This window comes from Neolamprologus multifasciatus, chromosome 11 (genome assembly GCF_963576455.1).
Source record: "Neolamprologus multifasciatus chromosome 11, fNeoMul1.2, whole genome shotgun sequence".
Classification (NCBI taxonomy): Eukaryota; Metazoa; Chordata; class Actinopteri; order Cichliformes; family Cichlidae; genus Neolamprologus; species Neolamprologus multifasciatus.
This window is the reverse complement of record NC_140449.1, coordinates 27,521,203-27,547,030: the sequence shown is the minus strand read 5'-3', so window position 1 is coordinate 27,547,030 and position 25,828 is coordinate 27,521,203. Positions and strand designations below refer to the sequence as shown.

The 25,828-nt window shown below is 37.6% G+C and overlaps 1 protein-coding gene across 2 annotated transcripts in view; it reads left to right on the top strand.

The window, feature by feature from the left end:
• The window catches only part of LOC146508694 (vascular cell adhesion protein 1-like), a 35,678-nt gene extending 17,807 nt beyond the window's left edge, over positions 1–17,871 (top strand). The window contains exons 1-16 of one of the 2 annotated variants that reach the window (XM_085178538.1): positions 8,563–8,794; positions 9,187–9,284; positions 9,645–10,049; positions 10,279–10,599; positions 10,752–11,009; positions 11,552–11,833; positions 12,171–12,428; positions 12,789–13,070; positions 13,417–13,674; positions 14,214–14,474; positions 14,887–15,144; positions 15,273–15,539; positions 15,633–15,917; positions 16,104–16,209; positions 16,320–16,389; positions 17,028–17,871. In XM_085178538.1, the coding sequence (XP_085034664.1) occupies positions 9,236–9,284; positions 9,645–10,049; positions 10,279–10,599; positions 10,752–11,009; positions 11,552–11,833; positions 12,171–12,428; positions 12,789–13,070; positions 13,417–13,674; positions 14,214–14,474; positions 14,887–15,144; positions 15,273–15,539; positions 15,633–15,917; positions 16,104–16,209; positions 16,320–16,389; positions 17,028–17,081 (3,414 nt within the window). In that variant the 5' untranslated portion in view covers positions 8,563–8,794; positions 9,187–9,235 and the 3' untranslated portion in view covers positions 17,082–17,871. Of the gene's footprint in view, positions 1–8,562; positions 8,795–9,186; positions 9,285–9,644; positions 10,050–10,278; positions 10,600–10,751; positions 11,010–11,551; positions 11,834–12,170; positions 12,429–12,788; positions 13,071–13,416; positions 13,675–14,213; positions 14,475–14,886; positions 15,145–15,272; positions 15,540–15,632; positions 15,918–16,103; positions 16,210–16,319; positions 16,390–17,027 lie in introns of those variants that run through there. The other variant, XM_085178537.1, reaches the window with a different exon arrangement.
• The last annotated feature ends 7,957 nt before the right edge of the window (positions 17,872–25,828 follow it).

Below are 25,828 nucleotides of genomic sequence, written 5' to 3'. Positions count from 1 at the left end.
TATATATTATATATTCATTCTCTCTCTCCACCATACCTCTCCGATTTAGTACAGATGTACTTCCCATCCCGGTGCCTCAGATCTTCATCTTCTCTTTCTCTCTCCGTTCCTTCCGCTCGTCTGATCACAATGGGGGGCAGGGCTTTTAGTTGCTCTGCCCCTCGACTTTGGAATTCCTTACCCCCTGACCTCAGAAACATTACTTCATTCCCTCTTTTTAAGTCCACCCTCAAAACTCATCTGTTTAAAATTGCTTATGTTTAAACCACTGTATGTTCTTAACTTTTATCTGTTATTTTTATTATTGTGTATATTTTCAGTTTTTGTGTTTTTATCTGTTGTACAGTGTCCTTGGGTGCTTTGAAAGGCGCTATTTTTAAATAAAATGTATTATTATTATTATTATTATAATATAGTTTTGTTTGTTTACCAATTCCATTGGAAGCTGGGAATTCACCACAATACAAAATGCAAATATAATTAACTGGCACAAAACGATCTGCTCTTTGGAGGGGCTTCCAGTGTCTGAGAAGGAATAACTCTGCTAAAGAATTATTCCCTTTTAAACACACCGCAGGCACATATAGACATTAAAGCTCTGTTTAATCAACAATGCCAAAAAGACACAAAAAGAACAAAACAAGCAAACATAAAATGCTGAGTACATTGTGAAAGATTACAACCAGTACCTGTCAGTAACTAAAGGTTCAATTCTTACACCAAACTGATAAAGAAAAAAAAGTAAAAGAAGAATTTTGTTCTGTATGTAGCAAAATGTAAAAATACCAGACAGACGCAAGTGACTGACTCTTTACTTTGTACCTAACAGGTCTATGACAGCCAAGCATTACAGGACAATCTGACTCTTAACTCAAACAGCGGGCCAAAAGAAGGGGAGTATGCTGACATTAATTTTTCCTTGTTGAAAAGAAATGGTGCCAGAGAGGCAGCAAGGAGGCAAGAGAGCACAAACACAGTATATGCTAAAATTAAGAAAGCAGTCGAAGAACGGGAAGATGATGCTGAAGAGGAAGGTGAAATGCTGGAGGCCAAAGAGGATGAGATGGTAGTGGAGATGGAGATGAAATACCGTGAACCAGAAAAGGAGTTAGAAATGGGAAAGGAGAGAGTGTACGCCACTGTAAATGATGTTACTGATGAAATTTGAGGAATGTTTTATTGTGGAGTTGATTGGGATGAAGAATCTCTCATCACACGAACATCACGCCTTTGCATACAACAACAGCAACTATGCAAACATTAATTTACCGAAGTATGTGTGTGTATAAAATAACCTTTCTACATATAACCATTTCACCTAAGAACCGCATGATTCTGGTACATAAAGAGTGCACAGTAATTGCTATTAATAGTAGAGATACTGCACAACAAAATAGGAACAAAAAAAGCTTAAATATACAGAAGTGTTCGCAGACAAGCTCTATGCAGATGAAATGACGAAATGCCAAAAGAGGGTTTTTTTCTTTTCTTCTTTAAGCTCATTAATGCATTTGATCTTTCTAAGGAACTTCCTTCTTTATTTATATTACTGTTTACTAATATATGCGCATATGAACCATTAGGAAAGCAATTAATTAATGGCAATACAATGAGCCAGTAAGTCCTGAATGCTGTTGAAGTGATGTGAAGACAAATGGTGTGTATTTGTTATGTTTTCTGTCTGATATTGTAGGCTCTTTATTTGACAATGGAAAGACTGTTGAAGTGATTGAAATACAATAAAACTGAAATTAATGCATAAATTGTAATGAATTCATTTTACTGAAATTTCTGTTTGTTAAGATAATAAGAGTTTTCAGGACTAGGTCTGCACTGTAATGTTCCTCAATGGCTTTTTAGATCCTGCTTTCTATTGAGCTTAGCTATTTAGTTTAGGTAACAGCTCCTTCTGCTGAGGTTGTCTCTCTGAGTTGCCATTCATAAAAGATAACAGTTCTTGGATTAGCTTGATTGCTTTTTCTGCCTCTTTTAGTTTCTCTTCTGGTATTTTAATGAGCATCCACCTACTCTTATTGGCAACAGTTTCATCGTCTTCCGCTGTGTACTTACAGAGCTCCACCATTCCATCCCAGTTTATCTGGCAAATCGTGGCTCAATATAGAGGAAGCTTCAGATCCACCTCAGTTTTATTGCAGTTCTTATTTTGTTTTTTCTCCGGGTTAAAAAGTAATCTCTCCACACAGCAGAGCATCACCAGTGAATCATCCTGTACAGTGCAGTTGACTCTCAGTTTATATAGTGCAAAATCCCAATAGTCACCTCAAGGTGTTTTATGTTGTAAAGTAAAGATCTTACAAAAATCGAGAGGAAATCCCAACAATCAAATATTTGGTGACAAGCACTGAGCAGGACACCACAATGCAGGACAGCACACTAACCTGCATTGCTCCAGGTCTGTGTTCGGGATCTGTTTCTGAAGTCACATGGACATAAATCTTATGGGACACATCTCTCTTTTGACATCAGAGAATCTGACTGGTGTAACTTAGATATATGACTCAGCTTTGATCTTTAACCTTTAAGCTGAAAACCACATCACCAACATTACCTGTATAATCAGCTTCACAGGTGAAACATCTGGAGAGATACCTTGAATTTTCAATTTTGTAAAATCTTACTGATATCTTTTTTCTGTCCATGTGAAAAATCAATTAGAGAAGATATTAGATTGCTGAATTTTTCAGGGTTTTTTTCCGTAAAACTGCTGAGGATACAAGTGTGAGCGACGGTGAGAATGGCTGCAGTTTCAAAGTTCCACTGCATTTCTGATTGTTCTAACACAAACCTGCACAATGAGACTGGGCCACGGACAGTTGTCATGACTAATGCTACATCAGCCATAATTAACACTTTGTTTGTCATGGCACCACACGTATTCATCACAAAAGGCTGTTTTTAAAGATGGACAGTCTTCAATCTTAACAGTCAGTCTTAACTAATGACTAAAAATTATTAAAATGATTAAAATAATCATTTTATTACATAATGATAAAAATGCTTATTAATTGAAGGTCTCGTTTAGCACAGGTTGTTCAGTCAAAAAGTCAATCTTCACATTTATTACCAACTGCAGAGCACATCAAGAGTACTATTCTCCATACTTAAGATCTTTATCCTTTGCAATCTGTAACCAACTATTAGCAATATGTTAAAGGGTATTTTTGGGTCACACATAATGTTTCTGATCACAGCCTTTCTCTCTCTCTCTCTCTCTCTCTCTCTCTCTCTCTCTCTCTCTCTCTCACACACACACACACACACACACACACACACACACACAGTGATATATCCTTACCGTTCTTAGGTTAAAATCTTGCACCTCATTTGCAAACACTTGGTTTGCACAATACAGAGAGAACAGCTGTGCTTTACACAATGTTAAAATAATAACAGATATTGCACAATATAAATAGAAACAAAACAGCTTAAATATGCAGAAGTATTTGTAGAGAGGCTGTATGCTGACGTGGGGAAATTCTGAGGGAAAAAGAAAATTTTGTTTTAATTTTAGAAAGGTGCATTGGTTTAGTGCCCCTCGCTCATGTATATGTTGTGTACTTCAGTTCTATTGTGTTCACAGTGAACTGTCAGATTATTTGTACTTTATCAACCTATTATATGTCTAACAATGCAAAAAATGCAGTCTGAGTTATCTTACTTGATCAACATTATTTTTACAAACTCAACTTCATTTGTCCTTTTTTTAGTTCTTTCCTTTTTCTAGTTTTAGGTGTGAAGATGAGTGATCCATTCTGTGCAAAGAACACATACAATATCACTCTAAATAAAATACATATAACAGCTGAGTCTGGAGTATGTGTTTTTTTAACCATGTTATTTTACTACAGAAGCTAGTTTAATATCAAAAGTAAAAATTTGACCTTTAACCCCCCTGCTAGAGTCTGACCTGAAAATGAGGAATGGTACCATCATCATCATCATCCTCAATGACCTCATCAAGTCAGACTGGATAATATCAAATCAGAGTTTCTGTTACCAAGAAGAGGAACTAATAACTAAAGGACTTATGACAGCTGTTAACCCGTTAAAGCCTGGACCATGAAATAAATGGCAGAAAAATAAAAACAGTAAAATATATATAAAATTCCCCGCTCGCCCCTGCAGGCGGTCTATCCTTCAAGCTCAGGCCTGGAGCTTGAGGGTCCTGTGCGGTATCTTAGCTGTTCCTAGGACTGCGCTCTTCTGGACAGAGATCTCTGATGTTGTTTCTGCACCGCACCGTGCTCCGATTACCCCTGGGACCGCTGTTATCTTCACCCTCCACATTTTCTCAAGCTCTTCTCTGAGCCCTTGGTATTTCTTGGTAATGGTGGCTGTAGGTATCGTCCGTAGTGCTGCGTTAACATCATCTAGTTGACCTTCTGAGGGTACTTCACGTAGTCTTGATAACCGGCTATGTGACATACAGGTGTCACGCTTGGCCATGATCCTATCTTTAAGGTCAGTTTCTAATGCACTCAACGATCCTTCTATCGCACTTGGGGCTTGGTACCCAATCTCGGGTGGGAATGACATATGTATTTAATTTGATATTAATATCTGTTGCACTTCTTCTTCCTATTGACCTCTCACTTCCTAAACGTGATGACCTCTCATCACATTTAGGAAGTGAGATATCCTTCAGCATCAGTCAGTGAGATACATTTCCTGGTCTCTATTCCAGGAAGCATGTTCATCAAACTGAGTGTAAAAATAAACTATGACTTTATTAACTCTGAGATCAGCAACTCAGAGTTTCAGAGTTTCGTTTCAGATCAGAGTTTCGTGTTCAAGAACAGTTAACAATCGTAAGTTCAATAAAGTTCAGTTCAGTTTAAAAAATAAAAATAAAATCAGTTTTTGTTACAGACTGGTTGAGACTGGTTCCTGGCCCGCACCATGTGTTGAGGTGCACCTGACTTTATCTAGTAGTCATATCTTAAACCTTACACTCAAACATCATCTCCACCAGAGAAGTGATGTTTCATATCCCAGTTGTCAGCCTTGATATTCAGACATCAGACCACCAAGAACTAAGGCCTTTGCTGGCCTTGATACACACTGCACCCAACCTCTATAGCATCTCCTTTGGGTAGTGACAGTGAGCGAGAGAAAAAAATTAATTTAGTTTTTTTCACTACTGGCTAAAAATGCTTCATGAGATTTGCAGAATCTAATCTAATCTTAGCCTTCACTGATAGATAATAGCAACCTTACCAGGAATGTTTTGCTGACTGATTGGCAATCGTTACACTTTGTTTCACAAGCCAGCTTTCCAAATCTATAATGACTCTGAAGTTTTATTGGTAACGGTAAACATTTTATAGGAAATGCCACAGCTTTTATAGATTTTAAAGATTTGAGTCTAATTTTTGGAGAATGAGTTACTTTAAATAAAGAATACAGGTTGTGCTTGGGAAAAAGTATGAGGCGTTATGAATGAATCTGGACAGGATGAACTCCAACCTGGACCTGGGCATCTATGGACTAAATCTGTGATCCTGATCTATTTTGGATCCATCCAGTCAAAGAAAGAGAAAGAAAAGTATAATCCCCTGTTTGAGATTTTTTTTTTAATGGCGGCCAGTATTCTGTCATCACCGTCATTATTTTGTAGAAGAGCACTTGTTTTCTCACTTGAGATTTTTCTGTAATCTGGCTATTAACAATATGTTAAATGTTTCACAAACTGCAAGATTAAAACCTGTATCTATCCATCCATCCATCCATTCGCTTCCGCTTATCCTTTTCAGGGTCGCGGGGGGCGCTGGAGCCTATCCCAGCTGTCATAGGGTGAGAGGCGGGGTTGCCAGTCTGTCGCAGGGCCACCTGTGTCTAATGATTCAGTTTTCTTCATCTCAATCTGTCTGAAGGACCAAAAAAAGGTATTTTTAAAAAATTCTTATTTGTATGACACAAACAACTTTATTGTAAATGTGCAAACGACTGAGGTTGCTGTTGATGCAAATAATGTTGCTGATCATGTGAAAATTATATTGCTGTATTATTACTCATTATGCATTATGAGTCACTTCCTCTATCTCTGTCTTTCTCTCTCTTTCTTTCTTACAAAAAATTGTTACACAGTAAAAATGAACCAATGGTTAAATTAAGGATAGATAAAAATTTTGCACCTCAAGTGAAAAACAAGAGCTTTGAATGATACAGAGAGCAGACCAGTGCCTTACACAATATTAAAGTAATATTGCAACACTTTCCAATAATAGTACAGATATTGCACAATATAAATAGAAACAAAAAACCCCTAATACTTCCTATGCAGAAGTATTTGCAGAGAATGGGAATAAAATGGAGAAATGCTAAGAGAGAAAGTTAATTTCTTTAAAATTATTTGAGTTCTTTAATGCACTTAACCTTTCTCAAGGAACTTTTTTTTTCAAATATCATTGTTCACTCTTTTAATATATGCAGATATGAGGCAGTAGGAAAGCCCTTGAATGGCATTCCAATTATGCTGTACATGTTTTGGGGTGTTGGAATGATGTAATGATGCTTAATGACATGCGCAGCTCATATTTTCTCTTTAATATTGTACAGTCTTTACAGTGTAAAGACAACAAAATTGAAAAAAATGAATGGAATGTCTGGAATGTCAATTTCCCAAGATAATAATAAGATTTTTCAGGGAATAAGAATTAGTCAGTGATTAACATTTTGTGTTAAAATATACAACATACACTGTGTGATATGAGATGAGAGATAACTTTATTGGGCAAAGAATAGTATTTGGTCACTTAAATGGACATCAAAACTGGCCTCCCTGTGACTCACTGTGAGGTTGTTGAACCACATGAATTTCTCCAAGCTAATCAGCAAAGATCAGATTATATGAAAGGTAAAGTGACATTATTGCGTCTGCCTGGTAATGACCCAGAGGATGTCAAAATTCAGTATTCTTCCTGAATTCAAGAAATCTGGCTTTTCATACCCCCACACTTGTGGTCATAACATTAAAACTAACAGTTATAAGATGATGAAACCCACAGATTGTGTAGTTTAATAACTGTTTAAAATTTTCTGAAAATATACACTAATCTAGAACCACAGTTAATACAATGTTGGATGCTGTCACAGCTTTTCATAACACTATGCAATGATCCAGCAAGAAAATAAAACTTTTATAGACATTTTCAAAGTAAAAATGCTGAAATATATGATTTATTATTTTTTTCTTTTGTCCTTGTGGCAGATTTTTATATAACTAAATTGCATATATTTGTTTTGATTTATACTGTCTTTTTCTGGTAAAATGAATTTAGTAATACAATGTTGGTCATTACTTAATGTGATCAAATGTATATATATATATATATATATATATATATATATATATATAAGGGGTTAAAAAGTTGTTATAACGCTGTTTCTGTTTTCAGTAGATTTAAACTTTTCCTTCAAATTGGGCTACATGCTGACCAATAAGTGTACTCACTGTTTTTTTTTTTTCTGGATCAATCTATTTGGTGTCCTGGTGAATAACACCGGTGTGTTTATGAAACGGACCCAAAACGCAGACACAGGAGAAATGAACTGGTGTTTAAACAAAAAATGAACCTTTACTGCGGGTGATACAAAAAACGGAAAACAAGGGAGAAAGAAAACTGAAACCTGAACTGGGAAAAACTATGACTATCTATGAAACCTAAGACATGGGACATGAAAATGGAACTGAACAGGAACATGCAAACATAGCGAGAAAAAGTCTAAACATGAACATGAACCTGGTAACAGGTAACAGAGGACTTAAAGAAGCAGAAAGGTAATGAGGGAAGTGGAAACACCTGGGGAAACACAGGTGACACAAATGAACATGTCGCCACAGGGGGAAGTAAAACAAAACAAAGTGAACATGGAAACACTACAATCTTCAAAATAAAACAGAAAATATGGAGAGACGTAGACATGACACACGAGCTTAACAACGTGGACACAACACAGACATGAAACACATGACAGACTGGACAGGAAACATGACACATAACCAAGGAAACATGGATTAAAAAACAAAATCCAGAATAAAGCTCAGCTAAATCCTAACTAATAATAACACAAGAAGTTATTATCACCAACTTAACATGAGAAAATCAAAAATACAAAATAATCTGAAAACACTGGGTCACAGACCCCGCCCCTGACATTTGGTTGCTTAATGGAAGACAGCCCATCAATTATCATACCACAGCATAGCACAACACACAGTAGATTGTATACACATGCTAAATATGGTGAATTAACTTAAGTGAATTGTATTCTGTGAAAAAAGTTTAAATGCTTTCTCACATTATCTTACTTACCATCATTAACAACTTACAGGAGCAAGTACTGCATTTGTGTAGTATTTGTGAAGTGTGTATCAAGAAAAATGTTCATAAAAAATGTTCCTTTAAGTTTATGTGTGCTTTTCCCATAGTTTTTATATACTATACATACCATATGTAAAAATGTATACTTCAGTGACATTGATTGACATCCTAAAAATAAAACATTTTGAAATATCACACAAGTAAAAAAAAAGTCCTTTCGCACACTCTAGTTACACTCTAGGGTTGAAATTTTGAATGTCTGTGTTTTGCAATGATTGCCCTATAAAAGGCTGGAAAGCCAGTTGGTAAAGTTCATTGGTGTGACGAGAAACTTCCTGAAATTGTGCTACAAAAAGAGGGAAAAAAACAGAAAAGAGAGAGGCGAGAACAGAAACTTACATTTAAGTAGTCAGCGGACATCAGTGAGGAGAGAGAACAAGGCAAAACAGGTAAGAAATTTTTTTATGTGTTTTAAAATATCCTTTTAAATACAAAAAAGAAGATCTATTTTTGTTTTTACATCAATAGCAGTTCTGGTAAAATAAAAATACCATTATGCATAGATTACACGGATGATATAATGCTGCCCTGTTATATGGCAGGTATTTTACATTTATTGCATAAGTGTCGCTGAAGCACTGTAAGAACATTTTTATTCATCAAGTAATGTTTCAGGATGGATGACACAAAGATTATTACTTTTTAAGGTAGTGGTGTAATCACAGGTGTGGGTAACATATAGATACACAGGAGCAAATAACTGATCACATTTAATCGATCTGAATTGTTGAATTTGATTTTTGTTTTTATTCCTGCATGTTTACGGCATCATCTATATTAGTTATTCTAAGAAGAGAGAGACTGAATCTGTTGAGCATCGGGCATCAAGGATGTTTGTTCTCATCTGGGCAACTCTGCTTTTCAGCAGTGCTGAAACAGGTTTGTGTCTACTTTGTTATCAACCTGTAATTCAGCCAACATATATATTTCTTTCATAAATTTGCAAGTGAAACTGTTTTTCTAACATACAAATCATTATTTATTCTACCAAGACTTTATCATAAGTTAGTAGTGTTACTGTTATCTGTTGACCTTTATGCCATTTTATATAAATCTTTGTAACAAAACTTACTACAGGCTAAGGGATATGTAAAATTCTGATTGTTGTATATACTATACACAAACAAGCAACATATGTAAAACAGGAAAGCTATTGAAGTATATTTATTAAAAATCATATTTATTGCTATAAACTAAACATTCTCTGTCACTTTGTGTATCTCCCTGTTTGTGCCTCAGCCTGGGGACGACAACACTGTGTTGGAAGATACTGTGTGACTCTCAGTGAGCAAGAACTAACAGCAGAGGCTGGACTCTGTGTTGTGATCCCGTGTTCTTTCACTACTGCTGATGAGTTTACACCCAAACATACAGTTTGGTACAAATGTGAAGCATCTCAACACAGCTGCAGCGATGATGACATAATATTTCACAGCAACAAAAACACAGACAAAAAAGCTCAGTCTGCGTTTGAAGGACGAGTGTCACGTTTGGAGCCTGATGTGAGGCAAAAGAACTGCAGCATCATCATTAACGATCTCAAAGAGTCTGATTCAGGATCATATCAGCTCAGAGTTACTGGTGAACTGAATGGAAAACAAGATGGATTCACATTCATTCCAAGAGTAACTATCTCTGTTAAAGGTATGAAAGCTATTCCAAGAAGAAGAATACTGATTTTAGATACTCAGTCTTGTGAAACCTCATATTTAGTATTTTTAAAATCTTAAATGAAGTATTATTTCATTTTGTGAATTGGTTGATCCTCTGTGGAAATCTAATAGGAACTGCAGTAGATCCAACTAGTGGCCAGCAAAATATTCCGTTCATCAAGGCTAAATTTGATTCCACTAATGCCCAATACTTCTATTAGGTCTTAATCAGAAGCCCACAGTAATGATTCCCACACTGACAGAGGGACAGCAGGCCACACTGACCTGCACTGCTCCTGGTCTCTGCTCTGGATCTGTTCCTCAAATCACCTGGACATGGAGAGGAGCAGGAGGGACTGAATCTTACATTACAGGAAACAGCACTGATTACAAGACTGAGAGTCTGACTCCTTTCACACAAAGACATGCGTCAACTTTGACCTTTAACCCTTCAGCTGAAAACCACAACACCAATGTGACCTGTAAAGTACACTTCATTGGCAAAATAATGAAAGAAGAGACTTTGGGTTTGAATGTGAACTGTAAGTACTTTTATAGTATTAAACTAGCTTTTTTTTTTTTCTTTTTTCTGAAATCTGTTGAGTTTTGCAGTGTCAGCTGCATTCTTCTAGCAAGAAAGTCAGAACGTTAGGGAAACTACATGATTGTGTAATTTATATGTTTTGTCTCATAGATATGAAAAAAGTTCAAATCACTGGCATCACAACTGTTAAAGAGGGAGACAATGTGAATCTGACCTGCAGTGTTGAAAGTTTCCCTCCATCTCTGATTTTATGGTCTAAACTTGGTTCTGTCACAAACCTGCACAATGACACTGGATCAGCCAAACTTGCCATCGAGAATGTGACAACAGAAAATTCTGGACAGTACATCTGTACAGCAACACATCTGGACACAACTATGACTTCTTATGTCAATGTGACTGTGACTTGTAAGTAGGCATTATCGGTTTTTATTAATGTCTTGATGCATGCTCAATCATGCATTGTTCACTGAAGGAACAATGGGCTGGGTGGTCAGTTCCTTGATCAAAAATGCAAATTCTCATTAATTATCAAGGAACTGACCTCCCAGCCCATTGTTCCTTCAGTGGTGCTAGTTTCCGTCATTATGCAAATGTACTGTTTATAAAATTGGGGAAACCTGAAGCCAGCTGAGACTGAAGAAGTCACTTGGATGAGTGATGAAACGTTTCTCCCACTGAAAACGCTACATCCAAATGAACGAAATCAACTTTTGGGGACTCTTTATTAATTTTGTATTTGACAGCCATTCTAAACTTCTTTTGACATTCTACAGAAACCAATTTGCTGAATTTTGGCACTTTGCTCAGGGAATATATATAATGTTACACATGTAACACATCAACCTACCTTAGCAGCTTTTACTGCAGAACTGCATATTGTGTCTTATCACCATGATCTATGCAGTGTTAATTTCTCCATATTTAAAAGATTTAAACACACTCCACAGATAAAAGGAAACCTCAGATCATCGGGAATACAACAATCAGGGAGGGAGATGTTCTGAATTTGACCTGCAGTGTTGAAAGTTTCCCTCCATCTCTGGTCATGTGGTCTAAACCTACTTCTAACCCAAGCCGACACAATGAAACCTACACTGACGCGCACAATGACACTGGATCATCTACAGTTGTCATCCCAAATGTGACAGCAGAACAGTCTGGACAGTATATCTGTACAGCAACACATCTGGACACAACTGTGACCTCTTATGTCAATGTGACTGTGACTTGTAAGTAGACATTACCAGTCTCATTAATCTCAAGATATAATAATAATAATAATATTGATTCTTAAAATGAATTAAACATCATGGAGATGAAACATCATTCTTCCTTCTCTGGTGATTTGATGATTAGAGTGGTGAGCACTGGTGGGGGAAATAAAACTAAAACATGCCAACCAGTTAAATACCTGCACAACATTGTACAAATTTTTCAAATCCCTGACTGTCCTGTGTGGACCACGTTTCCATTATTTTCTTATGTTGTTTTTTTTGTGTTTGGTTCGTTCTTAATAATTCTTTGAGCTGTTTCCTCTCCTGAATAAAATGCTGGTGTGCTCCACAGACACAAGGAAACCACAGATCATTGGAAACGCAACTGTGAAGGAGGCAGATGTCCTGAATCTGACCTGCAGTGTTGAAAGTTTCCCTCCATCCCTGGTTGTGTGGTCTAAACTTGGTTCCAACACAAACCTGCACAGTGACACTGGATCAGCCAAACTTGTTGTCCTGAATGTGACAACAGAAGATTCTGGACAGTACATCTGTACAGCTAAATATATGAACACTACCCTTAAGGATAAATTCAGCATAACAGTGATATGTAAGTACAAAACCTTATGTTTTTGGACAGAATATTTATAGTACTGTTCATTTCTTTCTTCCTATCAGGTAACTGAAATTGTGAATCACAAGCAGAACAAACAATGCAGTCACTATGCAAATGTGCATCTTGTTTCTTTCAGTTTAAGGAAGCACAACAATTGTTGCATGTGTATAATTGTATTTCAAGTGCAGCTAGAGTTTGGCACTTTGCTCAGTGAATATACATAATGTTACACATGTCAAACATTAACCTATTTTAGCAGCTTTCACTGCAAAAATGCAGTAGCAGTTTCTAATCACCATGATCTGTGGCAGTGTTAATTTCTCCCTCTTTAAAAGATTTAAATACACTCCACAGATAAAAGGAAACCTCAGATCATCGGGAATACAACAATCAGGGAGGGAGATGTTCTGAATTTGACCTGTAGTGTTGAAAGTTTCCCTCCATCTCTGGTCATGTGGTCTAAACCTACTTCTAACCCAAGCCAACACAATGAAACCTACACTGAAGCGCACAATGACACTGGATCAGCTACACTTGTTATCGCAAATGTAACAACAAAACAGTCTGGACAGTACATCTGTACAGCAACACATCTGGACACAACTGTGACTTCTAATGTCAATGTGACTGTGACTTGTAAGTAGACATCTCCAGTTTTATTAATCTCAAGATGTATGTATATGATACAAAAAGCTAATTGTGGAAAAACAAAACAAAATGTCTTATTATGAGGCTGGATCACTACAGCTACAGTCCATTTTAATATTGATTCTTAAAAAACAATAGAAACATGGCAGCCAGTTAAATGCCTGCACAGCATCACAGAATTATTATTATTGTTCTGTGTGATCAAAGAACATAAGAACTTTATTTTCTTATGTTTTTGTTTGTTTGTTTGTTTGTTTGGTTGGTTCATTCATAATAATTCTTTTAGTTGTTTTCTCTCTCATTATCCTGAATAAAATGCTGGTGTGCTCCACAGATACAAGAAAACCTCAGATCATTGGAAACACAAGTGTGAAGGAGGGAGATGTCCTGAATCTGACCTGCAGTGTTGAAAGTGTCCCTCCATCCCTGGTTGTGTGGTCTAAACTTGGTTCCAACACAAACCTGCACAATGACACTGGATCAGCTAAATTTATCATCTCAAATGCAACAGCAGAACATTCTGGACAGTACATCTGTACAACTAACTATATGGACTATTCCTTGAAGGACAAAGTCAATGTAACAGTGATTTGTAAGTACACAACCTTTTGTTATAAGACAGAACATTTATAATACAGCACAGTTGTATTTTCACCGATCTGGTAACTGAAATTGTGACTGCTAGCATAAAAAATACATAAAGAATAAAATGGAGATGATGTGTACATGTGTTCTTTGTAGGTACAGAGTAACAAAAAACAAACAAATGAAAACACAATGCTATGAAATAATATGCAGAACACAAGGAATATTGTGGGGAAAACAACTTTGCAGAGTTTAGAAAACCACAGCAAATGTTGCACGTGTATTTGAGAGCCAGTTGAAACCGCAAATGACATCTGCAAAAATCAAGATGTATTTTCAATGCTGCTGAAATCTGTTTCACTTTGCACTGTGCATGTAATATTATACACGCAGTGTCAGATCAGTTTGTGAATAATATTATCAGTGCCAGTATCAAAAATCTTATTTCTTTTCTTTTCAAAATCTCATTACAAATTTTCACAGAAGGGTTATCTGCTAGTGTTCCTTTCATGGTGCTTATTTAAGTTACTGAAATGTGCTTTACAGATAAAAGGAAACCTCAGATCATCGGGAATACAACAGTCAAGGAGGGAGATATTCTGAATTTGACCTGCAGTGTTGAAAGTTTCCCTCCATCACTTATTATGTGGAAAAAACGTAATTCCACCACAATTCTTCAGACCAGTGACACTGGATCAGCTACACTTGTCATCCAGAATGTGACAACAGAACATTCTGGACAATACATCTGTACAGCAACACATCTGGACACAACTATGACTTCTTACGTCAATGTGGCTGTGACTTGTAAGTAAACTTTACCAGTCTCCAGGTGTCTATAATGTATGTACATAATTGTTTTTATGTCATTGGTAGTCAGATATTTTGGTCTTTACATTTTACTAGCCATAATGATGTGAGGAAATATTTTTTTAAGGATGCAGTATAAATGGTTATCAAATTGCATTACATGAAGATACAACCTGCTGGTTAAAGTAAAGGAAACATTAAAAACCAAAAAGTGTTGTATTCTCACAGTGGTCCAACACATGTTGTTGTAACAGGCATTGATTCTGCAAGTCTCTTAAAATCTGCTTGAGGGATCAAATATAGTGTATAGTGACTGTAGTGGGGAGCAGTACAGCAGTGATAGGTAAAACCCTGGGATACTGTTGTCACCCTCCATATCTTAAATAAACAACTGAGCTGTGCTCCACAGATACAAGAAAACCTCAGATCACTGGGAACACAATTATCAAGGAGGGAGACGATCTGAATCTGACCTGCAGTGTTGAAAGTCTCCCTCCATCTCTCATTATATGGTCTAAATTGACTTCTGTCACAAACCTGCACAACGACACTGGATCAGCTACGCTTGTCATCCCTAATGCAACCGCAGAAGATTCTGGACAGTACATCTGTACAGCTAAATATATGAGAAACACTCTAAAAGAGGAAGTCCATGTAACAGTGATATGTATGTATACAACCTTTTGCTTTTACAATATGTTTAAATGTGTGATGCCATCTAAACATCTTTGCATATCGACTATTTAGGCAGATTCTCTTGTTGGTAATCATTAAAAAAAAACTGTTGTCCCACAGATAAAAGAAAACCTCAGATTATCGGGACTACAACTGTTAAGAAGGGAGATGTTCTGAATTTGACCTGCAGTGCTGAGAGTTTCCCTCCAGCTCTTATCATGTGGAAAAAACGTAGCTCAAACACAAACCTTCTGAGTGGAAATTACACTGACCTGCACAATACACTTGTCATTCATAATGTGACAGCAGAAAATTCTGGACAATATGTCTGCACAGCTAAATATCTGGACACAGCCATTACTATACATGCCAGTGTGACCGTGACTTGTAAGTGGAACACAATGATCTTGAATATGAAGTTTATATTCAGAGTAAATGTACACCTTCCTTTGTTTTATGATTCTAATCATGTGCTTGCAGGGTTTTCAGAGACCCAGGATGGCTCTGGATGTGTGCTTCAGTCAGAGGTTTTGACCTGTGTGTGTATCAGTGAAGGGTTTCCTTTACCTACCATCAAATGGCCGCTCCTAAAGAACCACACTGAGTATTCTGTCATTACTACGGTCTCTAAACACACAGTCAACAGCACTGTCAGTGTAACTGTAAACAAACATAGCAACAGCACTGTCGAATGTGTGAGTAACAATGGAAATGGAGAGAATAGAGAAAACCTACTGATCCACCAAAACTTGCCTGAAAAACATGGTATGTGTTTTCCATCTAAACACCTTTCACTGCCACTTTCACTTTTTACATACCACATTTTTTTAATGCAGCCTTGCTAATTAGGCTCTCATTTGTAGTTTGTATTTGCTTTATCTAATTCAAAACAACCTGTGATTGAACCTGTGTTCAATAATTGCTTTTATGTTGTTATTTTCTGGAGTGCAGAGCAATCGTCTAATTTAAGGGTGGGATACATGAAAGTCATCATTGGCATTTTGGCTGCAGTACTTCTTTCAGCAATCATTTGCTGTTTTACCAAAGATTGGTACAGGTAAAGCACTTGCTTTTATAATTATTATTAATATTAGTTAGTTGTTGTTGTTTTTTCTGTAGATAAATTTGAACATAAATGGACTTCTCTAAAAATACCCCTTTCTATAGAAAAAATCAGAAGACCTCAAGAAATTCAGATGAGACTTTGGAGATGGAGAAACATCAAGATGATAAACTGGTATTTATGTTCATTTGACTTTTTTGGTATGATTTTCTACACAAATGCTCAGAATACTCAAGTGTCCATACTCTTACTATGCATTCACATATAAAGTGGCCCATCCTGCTCCAAGTTTCTACAAAAGAAAAAGAAATTCGGTCTGAGTCAAAACACAATTAGTTGGATGTTTTTACATACACACCCTTTATCTTTCTACTGAGTTTAACGCAATTCAGAGAAGTAGGTTTTGTAGAATTGTCCTGAAACACAGACTAACTGCACAATGATGTGTTAGAAAAGGAGTATGTTATCATGATGCAATTTTGAAGTAAGTCTGAGAAGCAATGACTCTGTTTAGGCATCAATGCCCTCGAAACACCAAACAGACAGAATACACAGACATTTAGTTGCTGTTTAATCAATGATACTAAAAAAACACAAAAAGAAGTAGGTTGGTATAAGAGTGACAAAAGTGACACAATACTATACACAATAAACACAATAATATGAATAAACAACATAGGTTATTCGTTTTGCCATAAAGAGTTGATGAACAGGTCACTGATGTTTAAGCATGAATGTAGCTTCTAAGTTGGTTTACTCAGTGCAAATACTTGCAACATGCTGACAGTTAATTTTTCCCTGTTGAAAAGCAGCAGTGCCAGGAAAGCAGCAAAGAGGCAAGAGAGGACGAAGATGGAGTATGCTGAAATCAAAAAAGCAGTAAAAGCAGAACATGTAGAAGATGCTCAAGAAGGAAAGTGAAATGTTGGAGGCCAAAGAGGAGAAGGAGATGGAGTTGGAGATGAAACATTGTCAACCAGAAAAAGAGGAAGGAGAAGATGAAGCTGTGAATGATCCCAGTTATTCTACGGTCACTGTGTCTTTTTTCTTTAAATAACCCAAATAAAGTTCTCTGCAGGTAGTTAGACACTTCATTAAGACACTGAAGTGTATATGTAAGATCCCAAGAACCACCTCAATGATCTGTGCCCTAAGATATAATGCGGTTTTCTTTTACATGTTTTATTTGAAAAGAACAAATCTATACTTAAAATGTCCATCTAGTCAGAAAAAATAACTTTGTAGGGCTAATATGATTCCTTTTTAGAAATGTTATTTAAGACTTAGCCTACAGTAAACATCTAGATTTTTTTTTTATATTACAAAATCTTGATATATATGTTGGTGACAATACAGTGTCCAGCCAAAGACCATATACTTAAGATTATAAGTGTCTGTAAACAACCACGGCAGACCCGGGTGCAAATTCATGCTTTGCAGCATACTTTATTCACTCTCACGGTTGCTGTTCACAATGTTCACAGAGCTGCAGCTCTCCCGCTGCCCGCTCAACATTATCACCACAACAACAACCCCAACCACAGGACCCAGTACAATATTTAATTCGGCGAGGCGTGATTGCGGATGCCGTACAGGTGCGCCCGCCTCCTCTGCGCGGCACCGCAGGCCACGCCCTGCCACAGTGTCTTTATCCAAAAAAAAAAAAAAATCAATTAAAAACATTCTAGAAAAGTGTGACCTGTACTTTTGGTGGTTTGGGTTGATTTTTAATGGTCTCTGCTCATTTTCATTTATTACTCTTTGTTTGTTTTGTTAAAAAAAGAAGACCTTTTTGCTTTCTTTGGCCATTCATTGTGCTCACCAGAAAGTGGCAGAGTAAACCCATTACCCATGTGAAATTATAAGTCTGTTATCACGGGTGCTGCCTGGCTGCAGATTTTGTATTTTGCCTGGTCTTGTATGATGCATTAATAAAAGTGAGTATTTTATACATCTCTAATTCTGCCCAATGCTCTGAATGTTGTATCACAAGCAGGTTTCTATATCATAACATGAAATAGAGCTTTAATTTCAACCTTGAAAATTTCAGCATATTTTCATCATTGTTTAGACACTGGGTTAAAATAAAATTCCCACTTATGGTATCTACAATTGTGAATTATTAACACAACAACAACAACAAAAAATCACACTGTAAAGCACATCTTAGCATGATCTGGTCAGATACGGTGTTTCAGATTTGTAATTAAGTTATAGAAATTGATTCATAATCAATAGCAGTACGCTCACACACCAAAAATTAGGGCATTAGAGTACCTTACATTTTTGGCGATACTGGCCCTCTACTTACTTGGTTACAAAATTTTAAAATGTCACACAACATGACAATGAGCAGTTGTTAAAATTGAAAAAAATGTGATGCAAACAGGAAGCAGAGAAAAAAAAAAATTACATTCAAAGCAAAGGTTGTGGCTTACAGCAAAAACCAAGATGTAATGAATGGTCACCATTTCACACTTTTCACAGTTTCAACACCTCTCAGCAAGTAGAAAGTGTTCACCTATAATTTGGTGTCTTCCATACAAGCTATGGCTGAAGTTGTCAGCCTCTGCTAGCAACCAAAGTAACCACAGTGAGGTTATCAGAGCAGCAATATCTGTGAACAGTTTCACTTAGTGATGGAAATATCAACCATATCAGACAACATGACCCAGAGTCATAAAACTACAGTAAAGCCGGGGGAAAAGCCCCAAGAAGGAAAAGTGATGCTGTGTTACAGTTTTAAGGCAGAGGAGGGTGAGAATGGTAAAATGCAATAAAAAGCTCACCCTGGACTTCCCACTGCGAGCACTTACATGAAACCTTGTATTGGATGAATTTCATCTTGACTGTTGTTCATTTTTCTTAATTTGTATTCTGACATAGCACAATGTTGATAATTTGTTGAGCTGACCCTCTGAAATGAGATAATAGTGTAACTTATATGTTATTATACTAGATGAAACTTTGCACTTTCCTTTCCTTTATTCATACTTTTCATTAGACAACACAGCAGTAGCTGAACATACAAAGATACACTGTCAATTTGAATTGGAATCTTATGGCAAATGGAGTGCTTCTCTTGACCAATGTATTTATGTGTGTGAATGTCATCTTTATATATTCCATCAATATTTTGTGTTTTAAAGGTTCTATAGTGGCTCCTTTGAAGACCCAGGCTTTCTTTTTCTTGCTCAAGAATCCCAAGGCCAAAGAGGGAACACAAGCATCTGTTGTAGCTGAAACAGAGTTTTATACCAGTTTGGAAAACTGAAACTGAGTTTAATCAAATTCAAATTAAATCAGATTTCTTTTTGGATTTTGATTTATTTGATTTTCGATGACAAGAAAAACACGTTTGCTGTCAGATGTGCTTCAGAGATGAGAGCCAGTTCACCCAGAGCACATCTGACAGACATGAAAGGGTCTTGAAAAGCCGTGAAGAATGTTATATTGTACCTGTAACATTTTTCAGCCTGTCCGGTTTGGCAGTGGTTTCATGCAGTTAGATTATGCAGGAGGATGAAGGAATTGATACTACTGACGTGCCCACCAAGCTCTCCTAACCTAAATCCAACAGAACACCGTCGGGACATTACGTTTTGGTCCATCCAATGCCACCAAATTGCACCTCACACTGTCCAGGAAATCAGAGATGCCCTGCTCCAGTTTTGGGAGGACACCCCCCAGCGTCATCTCATTAGGAGCATGCCCTGACATGGTCAGGCAAGCATACAAACATGTCAAGTCCATACAAACTACTAAGTACCATTTGAAGTTGCTCTAATGAAATTTTGTCAGATTAGCCTGTTGCATAATTTTTTCACTTTGATTTTCAGGTGTCTGTGAATTCAACCCTCCATAAGTTAAAAATTTTCATTTCCATCAACTGATGTGGCATCCTTTCATTCCTAACACATTACCCTAGGATTACTACAGAAACTCATACAGGACACTAGCCTGTAAAAATAATTTTCTTTCTATGGTCTCGGTAGATTGAGGGAGCCTTGTTGCATTCTGTTAGGACAGTTCTCACTTTCTAGAAGGTGTCATTCTACCCTCCCCATCAAATACATCAGATCATTTGTTAATCTGACAGACTGCCCAGTCTTAAAGAATCTGTCTCAACTTACTGAACTGGCCATAACCAGGAATCAGTAATTTCCAGGTCTGAAGTTATTTGAATCATGCTTATAACACAGATATGCTGAAGAATGTTTCCATGTCAGAATGTTTTGGGTGTTAATGTCGCCTTCAGACATGAGCATCTCTGTCTGATCTGTGGTAAATTAGTCAACCTTGTATAAATTTGGTTTTTGATAGTTACATTCAGTTATTATTGTGTCTGGTTTACTTCCTAGTTAGCTTCCTGCCATTCCTCCCACACTGCCTTAGAAAGCCATGATTCCTTCTGGAGTCTAAGTGCTGTACTAGCACATCAACAGCAGTCAGGTTTTGGGATTCTCTTTGAAAAAAAAAACTTATGGGAAACTCACCTGCCTGCCTACTGTTTTTTGATTCATACGGTTTATGAGAAATTGGAGTTTGCTAGACCTGAAAAATAAAAGACACTAAAAAAAGAGAGAAAAAAGAGAAAGACTGATGCAAAATATGGAGGTTTATAGAAGACCTGAAAATTTAAGTATTTGTTCACTGAAGTAAGAGTTAAAGCACCACACACCACACAATGTTGCAACTCAAGTAGACTGCAAACGAGAGGTTTCCATAGAGACAGAAGGCACAACAGTGCCTTAGTAAGAATAGTAAAGATACCACAGAATATAAATAGATAAAGAAAAAAATCTAAACGTGCAGAAGTGTTGCAGAGAGGCTGTATGTGGCTGAAAAACGGAAATGCTGTGGGAGTTTATTTTAAATCCTTTAAGCTGTTTAATGTCTTCAATGTGCCTCAAGAATAATTTCTAATGTGACTTTTTCATTTTAATACATGCAGCCATTAACAAAGCTTGTTTATTGCTGTACGTGTTGTACTATGTTGAAGTGACGTAAAAATGAGCAAAATGTCTCATGAAAAACTTAATTAAGTACTTCTGCTGGTGTGTCAAATTCTCAAGTTAAGATAGGGGTTTTTACCAAAAATAAATAAATAATAATAATGAACATATATAAGATATTTAGTGTAACAGACGATGCTATATTAGATTAGAAAAAATTAGAATTAGAAAAACTGAAACAAGTGTCTGTTGATATCACATCTGTTTTTCTTTGATTCATTTGTTAAACTCATTTCTTTCCAGGATATTTTTGTGGTTGTCTTTTGTTTGATTGATATAGGAACATAGGCATCTTTTTCAGTTAAATCATTTTGTAATAAAGCTGAAAAAATAAATTAACAAATCTTTCTTTCTTCTGGACTTATTACCCCCTCATCTATTAGCCATTTTCAAAACTAAGAACCAGACAGGCACTTATTGCCAAATGTTGCAACCATAATAATTAACTCTGCAAATCTCCAGAGATCAATCTGGCTGTTTAGTATTCGCTGGGACTGCTGAGTCAAAGACTAGAATTAAAAACTAAAAATTAGGTGTAGATACATAGAAATCTGAGCTTTCCAATGACTGAACAATGGATCTGGCCAGCCAACTAATAAAGCAGTAAAATATTTGTTAGGGCTTCCTCACCCACCCTGTTGAGCCATGACTTATACAGCAGCAGCAAGGGCACATCCAGGTAACCTTATTAATTTCCATTTTCATGTGCGACCTAGCACAGCTAATATCGAGGCACAATTAGCAGCACTTAGCTGGGAACTGGCAGGATCGGCCCAAGGCTAGCCTGGGTTCTCCAGCACTTCTGTTTAGCTGCCACGACGACCCACATCCATCGGTCCCTAGAGCAATGTCTTCTGGTGACCTCACATTGTTGGATGATGTTATTGCACATTTCATGGATACTGAAGCATTTTTCAGAGCAATGTGTGTCCAGCAGAGGGCAGTGTTTAACTAATGACATAAATATTTAGCTATTTATTTTCAAGTCAGATTGTATTATCTGCTGGTATCCACATTTTTTTTGTTTTTATAATTCTAATTGTAGTATTTTTGTGATTTTCTAAAGTGTGCAGTAACAGAGAGAAATTGTACTACAGTGTCTCTTACTTCTAACTGGACAGTATTTTATTCAGGCAGCACCACACCACTTTCAAGACACGCTGGGCAACAGCATAATTCACTAACACTTATATTTGAGATTTTTCTCACTTATAATACAACATGCACATCAGTCAGATATGCATGTTTCTTGGCTTTTTACAGTTGTGAAGTGATTTCTCAACCATTCTGCTGTGCTGAAACTGATTCACAGCTTAACAAATTAATTTCATCTACTTTGCCTTAAAGTTTAAGTTTAGTTTAGTTTCAGTGGTGTTGGATTTTCAGTGGCTCTTTCTGTGTCTTTTAAAACACATCCTGCCAGCTCACTCCCGGTGGCTACTTGGCGGGGCCTGGCGCCTGCTGCTCGGTCAGGCCTTTTCCGGGGCGCGGGGGGCCCTCGGGCCTCCGGCCTCTGTGCCTGCGGCTCGGTTCACTCTGGCACAGCTGGCTGCCGGCGGAGCCGGCGGGCACGCCGGTGCAGCCCCCTCTAGCTTCTGCCCGGTGGCTACTGGGTGACCCCTCGTCTGGGGATCCTCAGCCCTTCCCATGAAGGTGGCACGGATGCCCCTCCGGTGGTCCTCCTTGGGCTCTTGCACTCTGGGGCCTCTGGATGTCTGGGGCCTGGATCTCCTCCATGCCTGCTTCATGCCCTGGGGGACAGGGCTATGGCTCTCTACATCCTCTAGCAGACCATTACATGGGGAAACCATTTGAATACAAGCGCGCCGATCCACACAGGTGTGCACATGGGTGTTCACTGTTCGTAGTCTTAAATCACACCTTTCTTGGCTGCTACTTCAAAGCACATTGTGCGCTGTCTGTGCTGCACAACAACATTCAATATTTAGTATTTACTGCTGTTTACACTTAGCTAGATTAATGCGATGGTGTTGTGTATAGTATGTTGCTTTGTTTTGTTTTTTTTGCTTGTTTTCTATTCTTTTTCTCTCAACAGGTGATCCCGGAGATATTTTTTCTTCCCCCCTTTTCTCACTGTCCCTCTCCCCTTCTGTTTTTCTTTTCCTTCCTCTTTCTTTCTCCCTTTCCGATCCCTCACTCATGTCTGTCCCGTCTGTAACAACTGAAAATAAAATAAATAATAAAAACAAAGGTCGATCAAATGGACCAATACGGCAATGCCATGATGATCCATTTGGCAAAATAAATCCATTGGGTATCCTTGTTGGTCTTCAGACAACAATTCTGACGGCTAAAGAACCAAATGGGACAGGCGGAAAAAAAAAAAAAAAAACACATCCTGCATTTCTGAAATGAAATGAATGTATAACTCTAATAGAGTATAGAACGAGTGTAGAGTGTAGAAATTTCACTTCACCTGGTAATATTGCAAAATTAGCAGAATTGTTGATGAAAATGAGCAATAAAATTAGGGCAAGGGTTTTGTGTTTAATGATCAAAATGTCTCAGTGTGTCACTTGCAGGTGAAGAACAGACCCGGATCAATTTTCCACGTGCAGCAGTCGGAAGAAAATTATAGGTTAACACCATTAGAAACACTCAAGCCAAGTTTTTGGCTGAATTGTTTTACAGCTTAACTTCCATGTGATTGTCACCCTGAGAACACAAGCTCCAAGAATCTCTCCCTGAAGACAAGAAATGCAGTTTCAGAACAACGAGATGGATCTCGAGAGCTCACAGCAGCATCCTGAGCAGTGAAGAAAAGGTCCAGCAGCAGCAACAGCTGTGCAGGACAGCGACAGCAAGGAGAAAAAATGGCATCATCATGACTGGATGGATGGATGTGCATTTCCAACGAGCTGCACCTTCACTGTGTGTGAATGGACTTTTGAAAAGACTGCTTGAGTTGGACATTTGCCACTTTTGGAGCAAAAATGGCAAAATGAGACAGTGGAAAACACAGGACAAAGCTGAAAGACAACTGACTCTCACTGGACTGCTGCAAGGGGGAGAGATGAGATGAGACCACAGTCAAAGGAGAAGGGGACAACATGGAGGAATGCTGTTGTAGTGTGGGAATGAAATTTGGGTTTAGGAAACTGGGAAGGAAAAAACGACTGCCTTGCGTGGAGAATTGAAAAGTGTCTGGAGCACCGCAAAGAGGAGAGGTACACAAAAAATAACACAAACAGAAAAATGCATTAATCCTACTAACACAAACACACATGCAATGAAGCTCATGAAGACCAAATAGCATTTTAAGCATGCATTTCTGTTACCGTCATCTTGTCCGGTTCACTTAGTGGGTTAAGCAGTGATACATAGACTAGTGAACTAGTATTATTTTTGGGGAAGGATGATTGAATCAGCGGTGAACAGAATGCTGCGGGAGGGTCAGATGAGTGGGGACTAATAGATTATTGAGTTTCTGGTTTCTGATGTGTGAGGGAGGTCTTATCATGACACACATCTGGGTACATGGGGAAAACAAAACTCATTTTCTAATAGAATATTGCTGTTGTGTGAGGTGTGTGTGACTGGTGGATGAAAGTTTTGGAGATTTACGTGGCTGATGCATTTTCTTTTGGTACCACTTTGAACCTGCCAATTAGTTGTTTTGATCTATCATTCTAAGGGAGTACGCTTAGACAACTTCTAAAAGAGGCCTTCATATTTTTTTGATTTTTAACAGTGCACTGAGATTTTTGTTTGGCAATTTTCTCTTTTTCAAGCAGGCCTGCAAGATCGGAATCAAAAGCGCTATACAACATGTTGAACAATCGCAAGTGAGCTTCTCCAAAATTAAAATGGGCTCAGGAGAAAGCCACTTATTTGGGACAATCAGAAAACAAGTCCCTGGCAAAAAGGATTCAGCGAGGTAATCCAGTCTAAATTCTTTTTTTTTCCTTTTTTGAAATGACGTCATTGCTGGCAGTAGAAACTTATTGCGACACAAGAGGTTCTGCTATCAGCAATAAACACGGGGATTGATTGACAATAATGTTGATGTGATATACAGAATGTCAGGAAAGAAATTCTGGTTTTAATGTGATTCTTGATTTTAGAATCAAAGGGTGGGATTGTATAGGAATTTCTTTTACCTAGGTATTTAATCGCACTATGTTATTGTATTAACATGTCTGACACTCATACTTAAGACAAATGGTAGGGGGTGTAGCAAAGATGTTGGGGAAACAGGAACTCCAGAGGACCAGTCTTTTGTCTCTTGAGGACTCTGGGAAGTAGCAAGGGAGTGTGAACTTTAAGGTGTGAAACAGCTGTGTACTGCTTTTGTTCCTGGAGAAGGTATTTAACTGAGAGCTATGCTAGGCTCAGTGAGACTCTGCTGACCGTCGGTCCCGCGGCCATGGGGGCTCCACAAGCTTGGTTGTCTGTGTGTGCATGAATTAAAGAATGTTAGCTACCACTCACTGCTCGTCTGCAGGCTTTATTTAAGTGGGAAAACTTCCACAACACTTCCCACCCGATTTCACCTGGATGATCAGCTAATCCTGTGGATACTGGACTTTTTGACCAACAGGACTCAGAAAGTTGGGGTCTTTCCGGTCTCTTTTCCA